At 40.8% G+C, this 22,152-nt stretch overlaps 1 protein-coding gene across 1 annotated transcript in view; it reads left to right on the top strand.

The window, feature by feature from the left end:
- LOC118398274 (CUB and sushi domain-containing protein 1-like) overlaps nt 1-22,152 on the top strand; it is a 490,495-nt gene that overhangs the window by 335,241 nt on the left and 133,102 nt on the right. The window contains 9 exon segments of the mRNA XM_035793460.2: nt 232-558; nt 2,778-2,972; nt 4,662-4,800; nt 4,974-5,161; nt 6,568-6,756; nt 9,652-9,768; nt 9,996-10,211; nt 18,132-18,320; nt 20,384-20,553. Coding sequence (XP_035649353.1) covers nt 232-558; nt 2,778-2,972; nt 4,662-4,800; nt 4,974-5,161; nt 6,568-6,756; nt 9,652-9,768; nt 9,996-10,211; nt 18,132-18,320; nt 20,384-20,553 — 1,730 coding nt within the window.

Here is a 22,152-nt window from a genome sequence, read left to right as displayed (position 1 = left end):
CCAAGGGCAGGCAGCTCTTGGTTGATAGCCTCTCTACTGTCATGACACTGGGTTATATTATTCCACCTGGTGCAGTGAATAGAATGAAGAATTCAAAGGAAAGCATGTATCCCACCCATTTCAAACAAAATGTCTTCAGTGATGTCTTATAAAAGAGCTAATTTATCTCACTGTGTGCTGCATCAATGCATGATGGAAGATCTGTGTGTGTGCCCCTATCTATTTTTGCAGTTTCCTGCTTCTTCAATTTCACCACCCCATCAGGAATAATCCTCTCCCCCAACTACCCTGAGGAGTATGGGAACAACATGAACTGTGTGTGGCTCATTATCGCAGAGCCAGGGAGCAGGATTCATCTAATTTTCAGCGACTTTGAGGTAGAGCCCCAGTTTGACTACCTAATTGTGAAAGACGATGGGATGTCGGAGCCCACCACGTTTGGCACATTCTCCGGGAAGGACGTACCCTCTCAGATAGCCAGCAATGGACACATCATGCGCCTGGAGTTCCAGACTGACCACTCCAACACTGGGAAAGGATTTAACATCACTTATACAAGTAAATGGCCCTTCCTTCTAATGATATTTGCGTTTAAGCTATATTTTGATGACCCATGGCCTTCACTATGTCTTCTGTTATGGAATTCAGAACTGCATGTAGCACAAATACTGAGTCAAGGGGTCTCTATAGTATCTATTCATATGTGTTCAATCAAATGCTATGTCAGATATACTCTTACAAGGGAAGTTACACATCAGAATTATTTACAAAGCAAATAAAACATTTAAATTCTGTCTTCAATTAAAGGATCCCTGTCTGAGAATGGATACTCATTAGCTGGAAGTGGGTGGGACCATTCTATTTAAGAATTTGTATGGCCATACTATACATTTCCCTGTGTAGACAAATCTATATTTTCCCTGCAATTAAAACCAGCCACATCCCATTTGAATTATCATTAATTATATTATATGTGATTAACTGGTCAAGATATTGGTCAAGAAGTAATGCATCCCCTTTCCTACTTACTTACCCATGAATTCAATGAAATGATTTCACACCGATGACATTATGGCAAATTTAATTCAAATTTCTCCCTTTTCTCTCAATACTACACCGTTTAAAGGGGCCTTGGGAATGTTTGTAATTTAAATAATTTACAATCCTAACATTTTAATGCATATTTTAATGCAAATGTGTGTACCAGTTGGCCTCCAACATTTTGTATCTGTAAACACGAGATAAGAAAAACAATAATACTGCAAGGCAATTCCGAACCTTGAAGGTAAGCATGATCTATTTTCCCTTTTTTGCTGATAATTTAGAGACATTATCATGAAACAGGAAACAGCAATGGTCGAGGTGTGTTCATGTCCTCTGCCTCGAAATAGACACACTTTGTAGCAGAAAAATATTGAACTGATCCAGCTGTACCCAGTGTTAATGGAATTATGCTTGTGCCACACTGAGCTGAAAATAGGTCTGAGTATTGCTGTCCCCAGTTCCTGTTTGCTATCTCTAGGACACATTCTCTTCTTGAACTCTCGACCGGGGAGACTATGCAGAGACATGTCTCTCCTCCGCAGCTTCTGGATTTATTTGGTGGGAGAGTAACAGAGGCAGTCTGCAGTGGTCGGAAAGGTTATTAATGGAATGGAGGAGGATGTTGTTACCGTTCTTATCTCGCTTATGCATCTGCATCCAGGGGCATCATGCACCCCAAAAATCTGAGGGGTCACACAGTATGTGAGGATGACTGGGTGGTGGTCCGGAGGGGGGCTATTCATTTTCAAACACCTGAAACAGCATTTTCCTACAATCTAGAGCCAGAATCATTATGCTTAATTATATGTACAAATAAGAATAAGAATAATAAAAAAATTCTGCAAATCTAAGAATACCTCTTGAGCTGTCTGTATCCTGCTGACTGGTGGTTCTTTTTTAAAATAAACTAAATATGCTTCTCTGCATCTCTGCTAAAATCTGGGTAAAATATAGAAAAGAATGTGAGTCTTATTCAGTACATTAAGTTATTGCTTTCTTATTTAAAGTCTACCAACCTTGCCAGCAGGCAGACAAGCCAGCTAAGATAGTTAGACAAGCTAGCTACTCTAACTTGATTGATAGCCTGAAATGGCTTCTTGGTAGCTAGTTATGACATTGGGAGATTGGGAACCTATCTGGGCTAGCTAAAGCCAACTTTAGGCTAGTAGTATTACCAACAAAAAAACTAGCATAATTTACAAACAATCTGATGGGGCACATGCCCCTGTGCCTCCTGTGGGCATGACACCTCTGCCTCCACCCCCTGGACTCTCCTGTCACGATTGGAGAGTGACTAAGACAGGGAGTTGTTTTTGGCGGGAGGTGTCAGCCATGTGATGGGGATGGCGGGAGAGCCTGTGGTGTGGTAACTCAATAGCTCTATAGAACTGGTGTCACCGTGTTAGGAGGAGAGGGACATGTCTTCCAATCTGGCATGGGAAGTGACTATCAGAGAGCAGGCGTGTATTGACAATGAGGCAGGGAAATGGACGTGTTGCCTTCATGGCATCAGTCTTTGCCACTGTGCTGTGATCATGTTGTTGCCTGATTAGCATCTATTCTCAATTACTAAATAATTAACAAGATTCTCATCATGTTCTCTGGGATAAGACACACAAGTTAAATGTGGCACCGAATCCAGTTTGATATCTTCTTATTGATTAAAAAACAATAGTACAGAAAACACTGAAATCATTGAAAAACACTGAAACCAGTTTTATTTTCCTCTCTAGCGTTTGGTCAGAATGAATGCCACGACCCCGGCATCCCTGTCAATGGCCAGCGGAATGGGGAGCACTTCTTGTTGGGGAGCTCTGTGCTCTTCACATGTGATGAAGGCTTCATCAAAACCCATGGGTCTGAGTCCATAACCTGCATCATTCAGGATGGAAATGTAGTGTGGAATGCAGCAGTTCCTCGGTGTGAAGGTACTGTGTAATGTTGCACGATAATCCATATAATCCTATAAGTATCCAGTGGAATCTGCCAATGTCATCCTGACTCCCTTGGGTTGGAGTGGGTGGGCACTGGGCAAATCATTGTTGTCATTTGGTGAAAAATTGTAGAGCCACTAAAAGTATGCTACAATTCTACAAGTAGTAAAGTATACCCAGTAATAAATAATCTCAAGCACCATACTGGAGTCTACAGTCATGGCCAAAAGTTTCGAGAATGACACAAATATACATTTTCACAAGTCTGCTGCCTCAGTTTGTATGATGGCAATTTGCATATACTCCAGAATGTTATGAAGAGTGATCTGACGAATTGCAATTAATTGCAAAGTCCCTCTTTGCCATGAAAATGAACTGAATCCCCCAAAAACATTTCCACTGCATTTCAGCCCTGCCACAAAAGGACCAGCTGACATCATGTCAGGGATTCTATTGTTAACTCAGGTGTGTTGACGAGGACAAGGCTGGAGATCACTCTGTTATGCTGATTGAGTTCGAAAAACAGACTTCAAGGAGAGAGGTTCAATTGTTGTGAAGAAGGCTTCAGGGCGCCCAAGAAACTCCAGCAAGTGCCAGGACCGTCTCCTAAAGTTGATTCAGCTGCGGGATCGGTGCACCACCAGTACAGAGCTTGCTCAGGAATGGTAGCAGGCAGGTGTGAGTGCATCTGCATGCACAGTGAGGCGAAGACTTTTGGAGGATGGCCTGGTGTCAAGAAGGGCAGCAAAGAAGCGACTTCTCTCCAGGAAAACCATCAGGGACAGACTGATATTCTGCTAAAGGTACAGGGATCGGACTGCTGAGGACTGGGGTAAAGTCATTTTCTCTGATGAATCCCCATTACGATTGTTTGGGGCATCCGGAAAAAAGCTTGTCCGGAGAAGACAAGGTGAGCGCTACCATCAGTCCTGTGTCATGCCAACAGTAAAGCATCCTGAGACCATTCATGTGTGGGGTTGCTTCTCAGCCAAGGGAGTGGGCTCACTCACCATTTCGCCTAAGAACACAGCCATGAATAAAGAATGGTACCAACACATCCTCCGAGAGCAACTTCTCTCAACCATCCAGGAACAGTTTGGTGATGAACAATGCATTTTCCAGCATGAATGGAGCACCTTGCCATAAGGCAAAAGTGATAACTAAGTAGCTCGGGGAACAAAACATCGATATTTTAGGTCCATGGCCAGGAAACTCCCCAGACCTTAATCCCATTGAGAACTTATGGTCAATCTTCAAGAGGCGGGTGGACAAACAAAAACCCACAAATTCTGACAAACTTTGATTATGCAAGAATGGGCTGCCATCAGTCAGGATGTGGCCCAGAAGTTAATTGACAGCATGCCAGGGCGGATTGCAGAGGTCTTTAAAAAGAAGGGTCAACACTGAAAATATTGACTCTTTGAATCAACTTCATGTAATTGTCAATAAAAACCTTTGACACTTATGAAATGCTTGTAATTATCCTTCAGTATTCCATAGTAACATCTGACAAAAATATCTAAAGACACTTGAAGCAGCAAACTTTGTGGAAATTAATATGTATGTCATTCTCAAAACTTTTGACCATGACTGTATACTGTTACATTTTGTATACTGTTCCATATAGACTTGAAAGCTCTCTATGTTAGAACCTTGCCACTAAGATGATACTTTCCCCTCTAGCACCTTGTGGGGGACATTTAACAGCTCCAACCGGAGTACTGCTGTCCCCTGGCTGGCCGGGATACTACAAAGATTCTTTGAACTGTGAATGGGTTATTGAAGCCAGCAAAGATCACGCCATCAAGATATCATTTGACAGGTTTTCCTACTTTGTTTAGATTTGATCTTGTCCTTGATGCAGCTATTTCAATTTCACACAATAATTCAGTTTGAGATAATCTGCCATGATTTTCTTACATAAAATTGCCTGGATGGAATAGTAGCTTCTAATTAACTTCCATTTCCCCTCCTTTTTTGTCTGTTTTCATGTAGATTCCAGACCGAGGTTAATTATGACACACTGGAGATTCGGGATGGCCCCTCCAACTCCTCTCCTTTAATCGGAGAGTATCATGGCACTCAGGCGCCCCATTTTCTCATTAGCACCAGTAATTACATGTACCTGCTATTCACCACGGACAACAGTCGCTCCAGCGTGGGCTTCCAGATCCGCTACGACAGTGAGTTCTACGGTTTTCAATTTGAAATGTGTCCACAGGGCTACCTTTGAAAAGCTGGGGACGTTGTGTTTGCTGTCCACAAAATGTTTAATGGCTACAACTGGTGGTGCAATATCGCTTTCATGTGTGTGCTGCTGATGTCGATATTGACTCAGCTCGTGTGGTGGGTGTTGTGATCACAAGAAGTATAAATCTAATTTCACAGCTTTTACACCATTTCAATATTACTAAAGTGGTGTAGGAGCTGTGAAATTAGATTTACACTTATATTTGATAGCTTGTCATCATTAGTGTTGTTGCCTAAACAGGACTGTGATTTAAATGCCAAATAATTGGTTATTACGAAGGCCAACCTCATGAGATTTAGCTCATGAGATATAACGTTATTACATCACCAATGATAGCACTAGGCTGTCATCTGCAGTAAGATGATTTAGTAATCTATCAACAATTCAATAGTGTTGTAAAATAGCTAGCCAAATTCTTCCTCCAAATACTATGATACAGTGCACCCGAAAAGTATTCAGACCCCTTGACTCTTTCCACATTTTGTTACATTACAACCTTATTCTAAAATGGATTAAACTGTTTTCCCCCCTCATCAATCTACACACAATCCGTCAAAATGACAAAGCAAAAACAGGTTTTTAGATTTTTTTGCAAATGTATAAACAATGTACATCTTAAATAATAAATGTACTTGGGTATGATGCTGCAAGCTTTGTACATCTGTATTTGGGCAGTTTCTCACATTAATTTCTGCAGATCCTCTCAAGCTCTGTCAGGTTGGAAGGGGAGCTTGAGAGGATTTGCAGAAAAGAATGGGAGAAAATATAGAAAAACCTGTTTTCGCTTTGTTATTATGGGGTATTGTGTGTAGATTGATTAGGACTTTTTTTTATTTTTATTAAATCCAATTTAGAATAAGGCTGTAATGTAAACATTTTTTTGAAAAATTCAAGGGGTTTGAATACTTTCTGAATTTATTCAAGCTTCTATACTATATACTCACAAAAAATGTATGTCATAAATGTTCCCTATATTAACCTAACCACAATTACTGTAGCACAATACTGGCTGTCATTTTAAGTAAGCAGTGATGAGACATGACTACCAAATCCAGACAAATGGCTGAAAATTGTTAATGACATCTATTGTGCTTTATAAACATTTCATGTATGCTAGTTGGAAAACCTCATTAATAAAATACACATTTGATTATTAATACAATATTTTCTATGAGGACAACCCTCCATCAATGGATGAAATGAAAAGAGAGGGAAAAGGAGAGAGAACTCCTTGTGGTTCCCTCTCATGATTTATATAGTAAAGAGCGAATATGACACCATTCTCTATTAAATTTAGGGCCTGAAATTGGAATAAAATAGTTATTTCTATCCCTAAAGGTGTTATGATGGAAACAGATTCCTGCTTAGATCCTGGGATCCCGGTCAATGGAAAGCGGCATGGGAACAATTTCGCCATTGGCTCCAGGGTGACATTCAGCTGTGATCAAGGCTACACGCTGAGCGATGAGGAACCCATCGTGTGTGAGAGGAATCATCAGTGGAATCACGCACTGCCCAGCTGTGATGGTAGTGTACCCCATCTAGCCTTGTCCAACCCTTCCTTCCTCTCCTTTTTCCTGTTCGTGTCAGGTACACTTACAGTACATGCATCCAGCTATCACCACTTCTCCTCACACTCCCCATCACATTCACAGAGAGAGATGTGGGAGACACAACTCCCTGCTAACGAATCTCTCTCTTATCTGGGGGAAAGGGTAAGCCTCTTTGACTCCCCTCGGGGGCTGAGTTCATTAATTCTTGATGAGAGGAGAGGTGACTGCAATATACACACTAAGATAACTTTGGGTGTCAGACAACAGAGAGTCAGAGAGGCAGTAGACAAGGTGGAGGTTCTGCAGAAAGACATTATTCCAACTGTTTATCTCATTTGTTTCTCGCTACTCGGGATGAAAATAAACCTGTACAGCATATTTTTCCAGTAAGTCAAGTGTTTGACCGTACGCCCAATATCATCCTCCAGACAACTAGCTTATCAGTTGTATTTTCTATTCTAGCCAAGTCTGATACAGAATGTGTTCTCTTCTGAACTTGACCTTCATGATCGACAGTGGTGGCATTTCCACATCCCATTCAGATATATGAAATGTTTTCTTCCGTTGTATCTGCCTATTTGTCCCTCTTACTTACTCTATCATTTCACAAGGCTGTAGGCATATGCAATAGACAGGTCCTGTTCTAGACAAAGCTGCTATCTGGTTTTTAAATTGGATTTATCACCCATTAATTTCAGGAAGAGATAGAATGTTTTATATTAGAAGGAGGATTATGGCACAATACGTTTTGGAAATGGTGAAAAATAATGAACAATCACAAAGCATAACATTGATCATACATCATTGTTTTTTTCTTGTAGTATAATTATTAGAACCCTCATTCTTAGTTGTGCAGCAGAAATGAGTGGAACGAACTGCAAAAATCTCTGAAGCTGGAGACCCATATCTCCCTCACTAGCTTTAAGCACCAGCTGTCAGAGTAGCTCACAGATCACTGCACCTGTACATAGCCCATCTGTAAACAGCCCATCTATCTACCTACCTCATCCCCATACAGTATTTATTTATTTATCTTGCTCCTTTGCACCCCAGTATCTCTACTTGCACATTCATCTTCTGCACAGCTACCATTCCAGTGTTTAAATTGCTATATTGTAATTACTTCACCACCATGGCCTATTTATTGCCTTAACTCCCTTATCTTACCTCATTTGCACTCACTGTACAGACTTTTATTTTTATTTTGTTCTGCTGTATTATTGACTATGTTTTGTTTATTCCATGTGTTATTATTGTTATTATTCTGTGTTGTTGTATGTGTCAAATTGCTTTGCTTTATCTTGGCCAGGTTGCAGTTGCAAATGAGAACTTGTTCTCAACTAGCCTACCTGGTTAAATAAAGGTGAAAATAAAAAATGAAAAGGCACTCTTCACATCCCGTGGAAATGTTCCACTAGTCCTGCATCCTAAGCACCTGTCTCCTCCCGCCCACTGCTGTGTTTATGGTGCAAGCAGGACTTAAGCTCTTAAGAGCGGGGCCATCTTTAGGATCCATTTCATTGTGGCAAAGACGATACTGTAGATATGGATTGTTTACACCCACAATTTGTCTTATCCATGTCTTATCATAAACATACAGTGCTGCCTTTGTGGCCCGCTTTGTGATATCTATACCAGAAGTAATTTGTAATGATTTTCAAGGATCCCTCAATTTGGGGGAAGGTACACCTTGTTTTTCACAACAAAAATATCTCCCCCTCTTCTTTCAAACGGGATGACTCAGACCTCAGTAAATGTGTAGACGCATGCTGGGATACCATGCAATTATGATATTTTATTTGTCTCACACTCAAAAGAACTATCCTCGCTGATTAACTTTCAGTGGTAGCCTTGGGCGTGTATGATAACACGTGTGACATGAGCCCCATTTAATCACTAGCATCTCTATAGCCTACGGAATCGGGTATAATTGCAAGTGCCAACTCCATACATTTGTTCATGGGAACCTGTGCTATCTTGGGAATGCCGGCTTCCTTTTTCTGCTATTTTCAAACCATTTAACAGATCCTCACACCAATTATAAACACTGAGTGACTTCATCCTCATAGGCTAGAGGTTCTGGACCTCTGTTTGTCTATTCACATATACATTAATGTTATAAATTCCATGCTTCAAAAACATGGTAAGTACAATTAAAGTGTAACATTTACATAGGAACCAAAGTAGATGAGCATATTCCTTTAACTTGTTCTTCCTTTTTTATTTATCTCGTAATTAAGTCAGTGATAAGTTGTTGTTTGGACGACTCTGCCTGACTTTCTCCACTGACAGAGTTTATCCTGTCAGAATTCTGCCTCGGTTATTAAGTTAGCTTTTGATCTTCCCAGATAGACTCACTATCAGCGTACAGTATCCCATGTCTTCATCTTACTCAGCTTTAGTTGGGTAAACTCTGACGCTTTTAATCTAGAAACATGTGTCTACGTCTGTGTTTCACACTGTCATTAGGTTTGTCTCTACAAATAACATGGAGGAGTGACTAAAAGTTTGCTTAGAACATTTACAAAGTGCAAAAGAGATTATCTTACACCCAGGGATATTGTTTGCAGGCTCTGACCTAAATTCTGGTTTCAAACCCACCTGGACTCTGTTTTTAATTTAGCAATTTCGTTGAGCAATTTTCTGCGCTATTGGCATACTAATCAAAAATGTAATGATACGAGCTCATAATCGTTTGCATCTTTATTTATTTAAATGCTGTTATAATTTATTTTTCTAAAACCCCTGATTGTTATGCAAGAAATGGCATTAATTAATCATTGATAATGTTCAGTTCTCAATGTATGGGAGTCTAAAAAACAATGCCTCATACACTCATTTACAATGTGTTTCATTTTGTTTCCCTTAGCGTTGTGTGGTGGTTATATCTTTGGTAAAAAAGGAACCATTCTCTCCCCTGGATTTCCTGATTTCTACCCAAACTCATTGAACTGCACATGGACGATAGAGGTGTCTCATGGCAAAGGTAAGACTCATGAATAGCTCTCTACAGTGAGAACCAACCAATACTTTGTTGCAGCATTAAGTAAGTAAAAGCGGCTGTGACTAGGCCGACATCACCCCATTTGAATGATGTATCTCTATATTCTCATCAACATTAAGCCCCAGCCCTCCCTTAGGGCTGGTGTGACGTAGAGACAGGGATTTTGATGTGTGACTTAGGGAGGCCTAATCTTATCTGAATCTCTCCAGGAGTGCAGCTGCTCTTCCACACGTTCCACCTGGAGGACTCCCATGATTACCTCCTCATCACAGAGGACGGCAGCTTCACGGAACCCGTGGCCAGGCTCACTGGTTCCGTCCTGCCCCCCTCCATCAAGGCCGGCCTGTTTGGAAACTTTAGCGCCCAGCTCCGCTTCGTCTCAGATTTCTCCATGTCCTATGAAGGTTTCAACATGTCCTTCTCAGGTGGGTTGTCATGCATTGTGTATAATGTATAATTTTAAGAGTCCGTTTCATGTGGATTCAAATATCTGATGTGACTGCAGTGATTAGAACATTGTTTTTGATTATAAATGCAATTGTAAATGGCATTGTGTTAGGATAGAAGTCCCAGTGTGGAGCAGTAACAGTTAATACGTCAGTAGATCAAATGCAATATTTATTTATAGTGCATGTGATTTAACATTTAACAATTAAGTCATTTAGCAGACGCTCTTATCCAGAGCGACTTACAAATTGATGGAGAAGACTGTATCCAGCGTTGTATCTACAAAAATTTACACATTTTAAACATGACCAAAATAATTACAGGCCAAGTGCAATCAAAATTCTGTTTTACCTATGTTTCATATGTGTACAACAGCTGATGAAACTAACACTGCAAAAGTATGGAAAAAAACATGATCACTGTTATTTCTGACAGTTGCTGGTTGAAAATGCAATTTATACAGGACATTCTAATCTGCAGGTTTTGCATGGGTGGAGTTTTGGCTTGCCTGGTGAATAGAACAATAACCAAAATATTTCCAAACCTCTGCCAATAACAGCTAGTTTTCAGGTTACATATTCCTCCCATTAGACTCCTCCGCTGTGGTGGATTGATCCACTCTGTGGTCAATGCATCCCTTTGGTGCTTTTTCCCTCCCCACTCAAACCACTCTGAGACAGTCCTAGCAAATGTCTTACTTGAGAAATTGTCTAGTTGTATTTCGCATTTTTTTTTATTGGTGTATATTTTTGACAATTTTAATGGAAAACAACCACAGTAAATTACTTAATTATTACCCATACATTTTCTGATATTGAGATAAAACATTACATTGGGCCTTTAACTTGGTTGCAAAATAATAAACTTACTCGGCCAATAATATAATAACTTGACTCGAATACAAGGCATAAACTGACGAACTGCCCTGAATGAGGATTAGGGAATCCTAAATAACCACTTGGCATAAACCATTTAAACCTCTAAATAGCACACTTTAAAGTTATTACAATTGCCCAAATTAACATTCTTATGGTCAACACTTAACACAGTTAGCATAAACATTTCAAATAAACGATGAAAACACCCCTGAGAAACAGGAGAAACCAAATAACAAGAGGTTTGCTGCTTGTGCCTATCTTCAACGGCCGCTCAAATAGGAGCCAATTCACAGTGGTGGTGAGTAGAGAACACGACAGGTTGGCGTTACCAAACAGTTGAAATACAAACATTTCAAAATAAATAACAATAATAACCAGACGCTTTGACAGACCAGACTTTGATTACAAAACACATGTAACAGTGTTTGAAAGATGGCACAGAAGATCATGGCTGACATTTTACATTCTCCCAACCAATTGTGCAATTTTGGTATTTTTTTTGCGTTTTGTGTAACATAATGTATTTATATAGCCCTTCTTACATCAGCTGATATATCAAAGTGCTGTACAGAAACCCAGCCTAAAAGCCCAAACGGCAAGCAATGCAGGTGTAGAAGCACGGTGGCTAGGAAAAACTCCCTAGAAAGGCCAAAACCTAGGAAACAACCTAGAGAGGAACCAGGCTATGAGGGGTGGCCAGTCCTCTACTGGCTGTGCCGAGTGGAGAGTATAACAGAACATGGCCAAGATGTTCAAATGTTCATAAATGACCAGCATGGTCAAATAATAATAATCACAGTAGTTGTCGATGGTGCAAGAAGTCATCACCTCATGAGTAAATGTCAGTTGGCTTTTCATAGCCGATCATTGATATTATCTCTACTGCTGTCTCTAGAGAGTTGAAAACAGCAGGTCTGGGACAGGTAGCACGTCCGGTGAACAGGTCAGGGTTCCATAGCCGCAGGCAGAACATTTGAAATTGGAGCAGCAGCACGGCCAGGTGGACTGGGGATAGCAAGGAGTCATCATGCCAGGTAGTTCTGAGGCATGGTCTTAGGGCTCAGGACCTCCGAGAGAGAGAAAGAAAGAGAGAAAGAGAATTAGAGAGAGCATACTTAAATTCACACAGGGCACCCGGATAAGACAGGAGAAATACTCCAGATATAACAGACTGACCCTAGCCCCCTGACACATAAACTACTGCAGCATAAATACTGGAGGCTGAGACAGGAGGGGTCAGGAGACACTGTGTCCCCATCCGATGATACCCCCAGACAGGGCCAAACAGGCAGGATATAACCCCACCCACTTTGCCAAATCCAAGACCACCTTTACTCCACACACATAGATGCGTACAAAGCTCTCCCCAGCCCTCCATCTGGCAAATCTATCATGACACAAGGCGAGACCCAGATGCAGACATAGAAGGCAGATGGTTGAAGTCTTACAATGTTTATTAATCCAAAAGGAGTATTCAAGAGAATGGTCGTGGACAGGCAAAAGGTCAAAACCAGATCAGAGTCCAGGAGGTACAGAGTGGCAGACAGGTTCGTGGTCAATTCAGGCAGGCGGGTTGTTAGATTAATTTGTATGGTTTGAGATTATGGCTAAAGTGTTTCACTCTGATATTGTATAATGGTGTGAAATGTTTGAGAATCATAAGAAGATAATATAAAGAAGTGTTTAGCTATGTTAGAATTATAGTCTTTAGTAGGGATGTAAGCAGAGTGAAGTTGTAAAACAGATAATAGAAAACCATCAGAGGTTTTCAAACCAAGAGGGCCCCAATGGGGGAGGGGAAGTGAAAGCCTTGAAGAATGAGACAAGATTGATGGTTCTTTGTCGACAATGTGGTTAGTGGAAAAGTACTTGTCATTTGAGAAGGGAGTGACCTAAAGATAGGAATGTGTGTGTATATTATAAAAAGACTGAGTCTTCATTTTTGTCTTTAGAGCTCTCATGAATAAACTATACGAGCCTTTTGCATTAAGCTGAGTATTTGTCTAATTATTATTAAACCTAGGGTCTTACAAACCTCGGGAAATTGGATAAAGATTGAATGATTGTTTAATTATCATTATTGAAATGGAAAATTATCATGACATGGGTACAGAGTCCAGAAACAGGCAAGGGTCAAAACCGGACGACTAGAAAGAGGAGAATAGCAAAAAGCAGGAGAACGGGAAAAATGCTGGTTGACTTGAAAAAACATACAAGACGAACTGGCACAGAGAAAAAATTAGCGACACCTTGAGTGGGTGGAGACAATCACAAGGACAGGTGAAACAGATCAGGGCGTGACAAAATCTGACCATAATTCTATCTTCCAGATTCCTGCTTACAAGCAAAAACTAAAACAGGAAATACCAGTGACTCGCTCAATATGGAAGTGGTCAGATGATGCGGATGCTACACAGACTGGAATATCTTTCGGGATTCATGCAATGGCATTGAGGAATACATCACCTCAGTCATTGGCTTCATCAAGTGCATCGATGACGTTGTCCCCACAGTGACTGTTCATACATGTCCCAACCAGAAGCCATGGATTACAGGCAACATCCGCATCGAGCTAAAGGCTAAAGCTGCCGCTTTCAAGGAGCGAGAGACTAACCTGGACGCTTATAAGAAATCCCGCTATGCCCTCAAACGAACCATCAACCAAGAAAAACGTAAATATATGCTCTGACACTCGTCGGATGTGGCAGGGTTTGAAAACTATTCCGGACTACAATGGGAAACCTAGACGCGAGGTGCCCAGTAACGCAAGCCTACCAGACGAGCTAAATGCCTTTTATGCTCGCTTCGAGGCAAGCAACACTGAAGCATGCACGAGAGCACCAGCTGTTCTGGATGACTGTGTGATAACACTCTTGATAGCCGATGTAAACAAAAGCTTCAAACAGGTCGATATTCACAAAGCCGCTGGTCCAGACGGATTACCAGGACGTGTACTCAAAGCATGCGAGGACCAACTGTCAAGTGTCTTTACTGACATTTTCAACCTCTCCCTGACCGAGTCTGTAATACCTACATGTTTCAAGCAGACCACTATAGTCCCTGTGCCCAAGGAAGCGAAGGTAACCTGCCTAAATGATTACCGCCCCGTGTCACTCACATCAGTAGCCATGAAGTGCTTTGAAAGGGTGGTCATGACTCACGCCAACAGCATCCTCCCGGACACCCTAGACCCACTCCAATTCGCGTACCGCCCCAACAGATCCACAGATGACGCAATCTCAATCGCACTTCACACTGCCCTTTACACCTGGACAAAAGGAACACCTATGTGAGAATGCTATTCATTGACTACAGCTCAGCGTTCAACACCACAGTGCCTACGAAGCTCATCACTAAGCTCAGGACTCTGGACTAAACATCTCCCTCTGTAACTGGATACTGGACTTCCTGATGGGTCTCCCCCAGGTGGTAAGAGTATGCAATAACATGTCTGCCACGCTGATCCTTCTGCCACGCTGACTGGGGCCCCTCAGGTTGTGTGCTTAGTTCCCTCCTGTATTCCCTGTTCACCCACGACTGCGTGGCCAAACACAACTCCAAACCCATCATTAAGTTTGCTGATGACACAACAATGATAGGCCTGATCACCTACAACGATGAGACGGCATATAGGGAGGAGGTCAGAGAACTGGCAGTGTGGTTCCAGAACAACAACCTCTCCCTCAATGTGAGCAAGACAAAGGAGCTGATCATGAACTACAGGAAAAGGCGGGCCGAACAGGCCCCCATTAACATGGACGGTTCTGTAGTGGAGCGGGTCGAGAGTTTCAAGTTCCTTGGTGTCCACCTCACAAACAAACTATCATCGTCCAAACATACCAAGACAGTCGTGAAGAAGGCACGACAAGACCTTTTCCCCCTCAGAAGACTGAAAAGATTTGGCTTGGGTCCCCAGATCCTCAAAAGTTTCTACAGCTGCACCATCGAGAGCATCCTGACCAGTTGCATCACCGCCTGGTATGGCAATCGCTCGGCGTCTGACCGTAATGCACTGCAGAGGGTAGTCCGAACAGCCCAGTACATCAATGGGGCCAAGCTTCCTGCCATTCAGGACCTATATTCATCACTATAGCACATCCAGGACCTATAAACTAGGCGGTGTCAGAGGAAAGCCCAGACAATTGTCAGAGACTCCAGTCACCCAAGTTATAGACTGTTCTCTGCTACCACACGGCAAGCGGTACCAGAGCGCTAAGTCTAGGACCAAAAGGCTCCTCAACAGCTTCTACCCCCAAGTCATTAGACTGCTGAACAATTTACATTGACCCCCCCCTCTCTTGTACACTGCTGCTACTCACTGTTTGTTTGTTACCTATGCGTAGTCACTTCGCCCCCACCTACATGTACAGATTGCCTCAATTAGACTGTACCCCTGCACACTGACTCGGTACCGGTGCCCCCTGTATATAGCCTTGTTTTTGTTATTATTTTTGTGTTACTTTTTATTATTACTTTTACTTTTACTATTTTAGCCTCCTTGGTAAATATTTTCTTTTTCTTGACCTGGACACTTGGTTAAGGGCTTGTAAGTAAGCATTTCACAGTAACGTCTACACTTGTTGTATTCGGCGCATGTGGCAAATAAAGTTTGATTTGAAGGGACTTTTCTTTTTGTGCAGCAATCTGTCGTATTTTATAAAAACGTCATTCTCTGTGACCTCCGTCACATTGCACAACGTAATCCAGTTTTCCAATGGAGTATGAAGTTAGTGACTTCAAACATGCACTACCACGCGATACTTTTATAAATATCAATTGTTTAATGCTTACTGTGTACTTTGTAGCTAGTTAACATTATTAATAGAGAGCGTTTTTGGGAAAGCCTTTCCATCTGCCAGTGAACGGTTGTCACGTTCTGACCCTAGTTCTTGTGTTATTTGTTTGTTTTAGTTGGTCAGGACGTGAGTTGGGTGGCCATTCTATGTTTTGTGTTTCTAGGTTGATTTTCTGTGTTGGTCCTAGTATGGTTCTCAATCAGAGGCAGGTGTCATTAGTTGTCTCTGATTGAGAATCATACTTAGGTAGCCTGGGTTTCACTGTTGTTTTGTGGGTGATATTTTCCGTGTCTGTGTTTGTTCGCCACTCGGTACTGTTTCGGTTTTGTTCACGTTTCTTGTTTTTGTATTCATTGAGTGTTCAGTTGATGTTTTTAAATAAACAACCATGGACACTTACCACGCCGCATCTTGGTCCAATCCTTGCTACACCTCCTCAGAAGAGGAGGAGGAAAACCTTTACAACGGTTATGCCTATCATTAGCATCGCTATATTTTTCCTGTTCCTTAATTGTTTGAAACCTGGAAGTTCTACTTCATATTATGAGGCATGTCTCTTTTACCTTGCTTCAAAGTAGCCTATAGTCAAAAACACACCATAGAAATGTGGAGGCAATTATTTTTTATAAAGGCATTATAAAGGCATCTCCTGTTCTATTGGCTTTCTTTCAACTGTATGTGATTGTATAGCAGCTAATGGTATTATCCTAATCATATTAACAACCCATGATAGTTGTTGCATCTTTAAATCCCTCCTATTTCAAAGGGATATTTCCATCTATGTCCATGAAACCGCTTGCATGTGCTGTGCACATTTTAGAATGGTGTGTTTCCACAAATTGCATTTTTGAACATTCATACTACTATACTACTACTGCCGTGTGTGTATATTGCTGCGCCTAAAATGTGAAGAAATTATTTAAAATAAGTTTGTATACCTGCGTACACCCTCCACTACACCACTGCCTGCATGGTTCTGGTACCAGTTCCAACCGAATGTGAAATCTGAAACCAATTGAAGCTGGGATTTCCCTTCTACCATTTTATTCGCTCTTCAGGCTGTCCAACTCCTGGCTCTCTCCCTACTTCACAGCCATTAACAAAGCACATTCCTACAATCAAATCAAATTGTATTTGTCACATTTGTCACAATAGACCAGGTGTACCTTACCGTGAAATGCTTACTTACAAGCCCAAGAAATAGAGTTAATAAAATATTTACTAAATCAACTAAAGTTAAATAATCAAATCAATCAAAAAGTAACACAAGAAATGTACATAACAATAACGAGGCTACGTACTGTACATCCTTACATCGTAGCACAGCAGTTGAGAGTGGTTTCATCACTATAGCACATTCAGATACTGATTTATATCCATGAATAGATTTTAAACAAATAACTATTTATGTTAGTCATAGATGGGCAAGATTAATTGTGTGACGTTCACAACGGTTTTGATGAAGAGAGAACTTTAGAAATTATGTAAATTTTCTCTAACACTAAACATACAAATATATACTTTACAGTTATAAGGAAGGTTAAATATTTTTTATGTTATTGTACTATATTTAGTCATTTTAATTTTGATGTAATGTCAAGCCTTATTCATACAGTTTTGTTGAATACCAAATACATCATATAGAATATTTCATATTTGCATATTTGTACTATGTGAGCTTGTGTCTTTAAATGTGTAAAGAATGTGACTACACCTCAGCAATGAACTATTTTTACCAAAAAGGTGAGATTTTAACCTTAGAGTATGCAACATGACTAGTTATTGCTTATGGTCTTCTCATGATGCAGTAAATAATTGCTTTTGGGGATTACGTAGATTACATTTTAGATGACTTCAAATTCTGGTAATTTTTACCACATAACTATAAAACACATATATAATTCTACATTTTAAAAATGAAATTATTCTACAATCAAATGAAGGCAAATCTGCATTTTAGTGGATTGTATTAAACCTATAGTATTTTAGTTTTATAGGATATGCAAAATAACTGTAATTCTGCTAAAACATCAGTCTGTTATGGTAAATGTATATTTCAGATAACATTATTTACATGTCTAAAGATATTTTAACAAGAATTAAGTTGATATTTTGCGATGATTGTTGCTTTTTCCAATAGCTTCTGGGGCAAAAATGTCCACGTATGTAAAATACTGCGTGATGGTAGTTTGAGGGTTAATAAACATGTTGGTGTATTCCACAGAGTACAGCCTAGAGCCTTGTGAAGATCCAGGAGTGCCAGCCTACAGCCGGCGAGTTGGTTTCCAGTTTGGCGTGGGGGACTCACTCATTTTTTCCTGCTTCCCGGGTTATCGATTGGAGGGGGACCACAAGATCACCTGCCTGGGGGGAGGCCGGAGGGTCTGGAGTGGAGCCCTGCCAAGGTGTGTGGGTAGGTGGACACATGCTTTCATTTCGTTTGGACAAACTGGGAATACTTGTACTTTGAAAAAACTTGTACTGTACTTTACCCATGACAGGAGAATGAGCTATACTGAACATACAGTGTAATGCATGTGAATGAGCTAGTTTCTAATAGATTGATTGATATACCTCAATTGCAGAAAAAATCTCAAGAATATAACTCGTTCCTATTATCAATTACGTACTATTTTATGGGCAGAGCATGAAACCAGGGCAGAGTTTGGACACAGTTAACCTCTTGCTCCTACCTGGCACGCAGGCGTCCCATCTAGATATCTGGAAATGCAAATGCACTACGCTAAATGCTAATAGTATTAGTTAAAACTCAAACGTTCATTAAAATACACATGCAGGGTATTGAATTAAAGCTACACTCGTTGTGAATCCAGGCAACAAGTCAGATTTTTAAAATGCTTTTCGGCGAAAGCATGAGAAGCTATTATCTGATAGCATGTAACACCCCAAAAGACCCGCAGGGGACGTAAACAAAATAATTAGCATAGTCGGCGCTACACAAACCGCACAATAAAATATAAAACATTCATTACCTTTGACCATCTTCTTTGTTGGCACTCCTAGATGTCCCATAATCACTATTGGGTCTTTTTTTCGATTAAATCGGTCCATATATAGCCTAGATATCGATCTATGAAGACTGTGTGATAAACGAAGAAAAATAGCATTTCATAACGTAACGTCATTTTTTAAAATTAAAAAAGTCGACGATAAACTTTCACAAAACACTTCGAAATACTTTTGTAATGCAACTTTAGGTATTAGTACACGTTAATAAGCGATAAAATTCATCAGGAGGCGATGTAAATTCTATAGGTGTCCGTCTGGAAAAAATGTCAGGAGAAATCTCAACCAAAACATCCGGTCGGAGACCGGAGGGAATCGGTTCCCTTGATTCGGTTTGACCAAGAATCAAAGCCGAAGCAAATGACAAGACTCTAGACATTGTGTGGAAGCTGTAGGTACTGCAACCTCGGCCTCATTTAATTCGGTTCACCTTTAACAATTCCTGGAAGTGGCGCATGGATATTTATTTCCATTTTCAGTGATCAGATTTTCCTGCACTTTTCGATGAAACGCACATTCTGTTATAGTCACAGCAGTGATTTAACCAGTTTTATAAACGTCTGAGTGTTTTCTATCCACACATACTAATCATATGCATATACTATATTCCTGGCATGAGCAGCAGGGCGCTGAAATGTTGCGCAATTTTTAACAGAATGTTCGAAAAAGTAGGGGGCAGGAGTAACAGGTTAAACACATATCATATCTATTGTGCTAACAGATTATCTGGCTGTCATTTTGTCATCCCTTACAAAGAACCTTGTGTTTTCTCATAAAAAGTTCAGTAGAGAAAATTAGGCAATCACCCCACGATAACTTAACTCGGGCTCAAGCTCACACAGCTCATGTTCTACAGACAACATCTGCTTCTATACCTGAGGAACAACATCAGAATATTAACTACAAGGACATCCAATTCCAGCACAGCCCTGAGCCTTTGTGACCAACACACACTTGATGCAGAGAGCCGTTCATTAATTCATATTCCTCTCAAGTTTCTGTTGTGGCGATTCATCAATATGCCAATGGGTAATATTCCAACAGGGGCAACACCTGATTGGCCCATCAGTGGGTAACAGAGCAGCAGCTGCTGAAGTATTCTGGGTTCAACCTGCTGAATATTTGTGGTGAACTCTTCACTCTGGGTTAAACTGCTCCTTTAATGCCCCTCTTCAGTTTCATGACCGCCAGATATACTGTATATTTTCTCACAGGTCTTCTCGTTCTCTCTCTCTCTATCGTTCTGTGGAATGAGCAGCTTCTAGTGTGTAGGGAAATTTGACAGTTCTCTAAAGTTAATCAAGATATTTTTCTTGCTTCAAACCCAGATTGCCATGAAATGTCTTAATATCAAATTATCTCCATTCCTCTGTCTCTCTTTGGCTCATTCTCTCTCTCCTGCTCTGTCTCTCTCTTTCCTGCTCTTTCTCGCTCTGTCTCTCTGCCTAGCTGAATGTGGAGCCACTACCGTTGGGAGTGAGGGGGTTCTGCTATCACCCAATTACCCATCCAATTATGACAATAACCATGAGTGCATTTACCGCATTGAGACGGAGACAGGGAAGGGCATCCGTGTCACAGCCACTCACTTCCAGCTCCATGAGGGGGATTACCTGAAGGTGAGTCTCACACACACACTGCACATCACTCATACGCTACACTGGATATTTACTCGGTTGATGTTACACATAAATACTGCCCTACGCATAATCCTCTTACTGTAAGGTGTGTAAATGGTTAATAAAGGGCTCAATGTGGGACTTTTTCACTGCACCATCATCTCTTTGAATGCAGTTGGAATATGACCGAAAGTAACTTGTAGGAGACCAGAGCTAGTGACTCAGTCAGATCATGAACTATTAATGCCTTCATTAAAATTACATGGTACCAGAGCTTGAGGCATAGAGAGCACCGTGAGGGAAATACGTTTTTAACAATCCCTGAAGACCACTAATTATACAGATATGTTATTGAAAACAAGAGAGGATAAGTGTTCTCTTTGAGTGTAACATCATATGCGAAATCTGAAATGCCTGTGCATATGGCTTGTACAATGAAATGTTTTTGTTAATCTTTCATCATACATTCTGTGCATCTAATAGCCAATAATTGAGGAAGTGGAAGGGGATTCAGGAAGGATTGTTTATCCTAATGGTAAAGTTCTTGGTTGAAAGAATACATTTAAAGTTTTATTGGATATCTTATATCGACTATTTCCCATTATAGTGCTATCTAATGTACAGAAGTGGCACTGCTTATTGCTGTAAAAAGTAAAGATTATGGGCCTCCCTAGTGGCACAATGGCATTGCAGTGTTAGTTGTGCCACTAGAGTCTGGGTTCAAGTCCAGGCTCTGTCGCAGCTGGCCGCGACTGGGAGAACAATGGGGCGGCGCACAATTAGCCCAGCGTCATCCGGGTTAGGGGAGGGTTTGGCCGGCATGGATATCCTTGTCCCATCGCGCACTAGCAACTCCTGTGGCAGGCTGGGCGCAGTGCACGCTGACACAGTCACCAGGTGTACGGTGTTTCCTTTGACATATTGGTGTGGCTTCCAGGATACGTGGGCATTGTGTCCAGAAGCAATGTGGCTTGTTTGGGTTGTGTTACAGTGGATGCACAGCTCTCGACCTTTGCCTCTCCCAACTCCGTACGGGAGTTGCAGTGATGAGACAAGACTTTATCTACCAATTGGATACCATGAAATTGGGGAGCAAAAGGGTTCAAGGATTCTCTGACCTCCTGCATTGTTTGCCATTGGGTTTATTGTATTATAATGATTTTGCCGAGACTGAAGAATTCCCAATAATGTTGCATTCATCTAATGTTTTAATTTTTACATTTTGTTCTTCTAAATTAATTGTCTTTTCTGTTGTAAATGGATTGGTCTTGAAACTTTCTTTTGCATTGGAAATGCTTAGTCAACCACAGGAAAGATATTTTCTCCTCATTTTGGTCTTGAATTATGTAACCCAGCCTACTACTCTGCTCAGGGTTGAAACGATGTTAACTGCGTTAGAAAATTGGAAAACTGACATTGATTTATGATGACCTCTTCTATTTTTTTTATTAAACAGCACACTTTTCTGTGTACACTCAATATATACAGTATGTTATTTGGAAATGGCACCCTTCTGGTTTCCCCACATGAACATGATTTTCCCTTTGTCTTGATCACTATCCTTTGGAAGGCCCACACTTTAAATATTTTTCCTTTGTG

The sequence above is a fragment of the Oncorhynchus keta genome, chromosome 2 (genome assembly GCF_023373465.1).
Source record: "Oncorhynchus keta strain PuntledgeMale-10-30-2019 chromosome 2, Oket_V2, whole genome shotgun sequence".
NCBI classification, from domain to species: Eukaryota; Metazoa; Chordata; class Actinopteri; order Salmoniformes; family Salmonidae; genus Oncorhynchus; species Oncorhynchus keta.
This window is presented reverse-complemented; position numbering and strand designations above follow the sequence as displayed.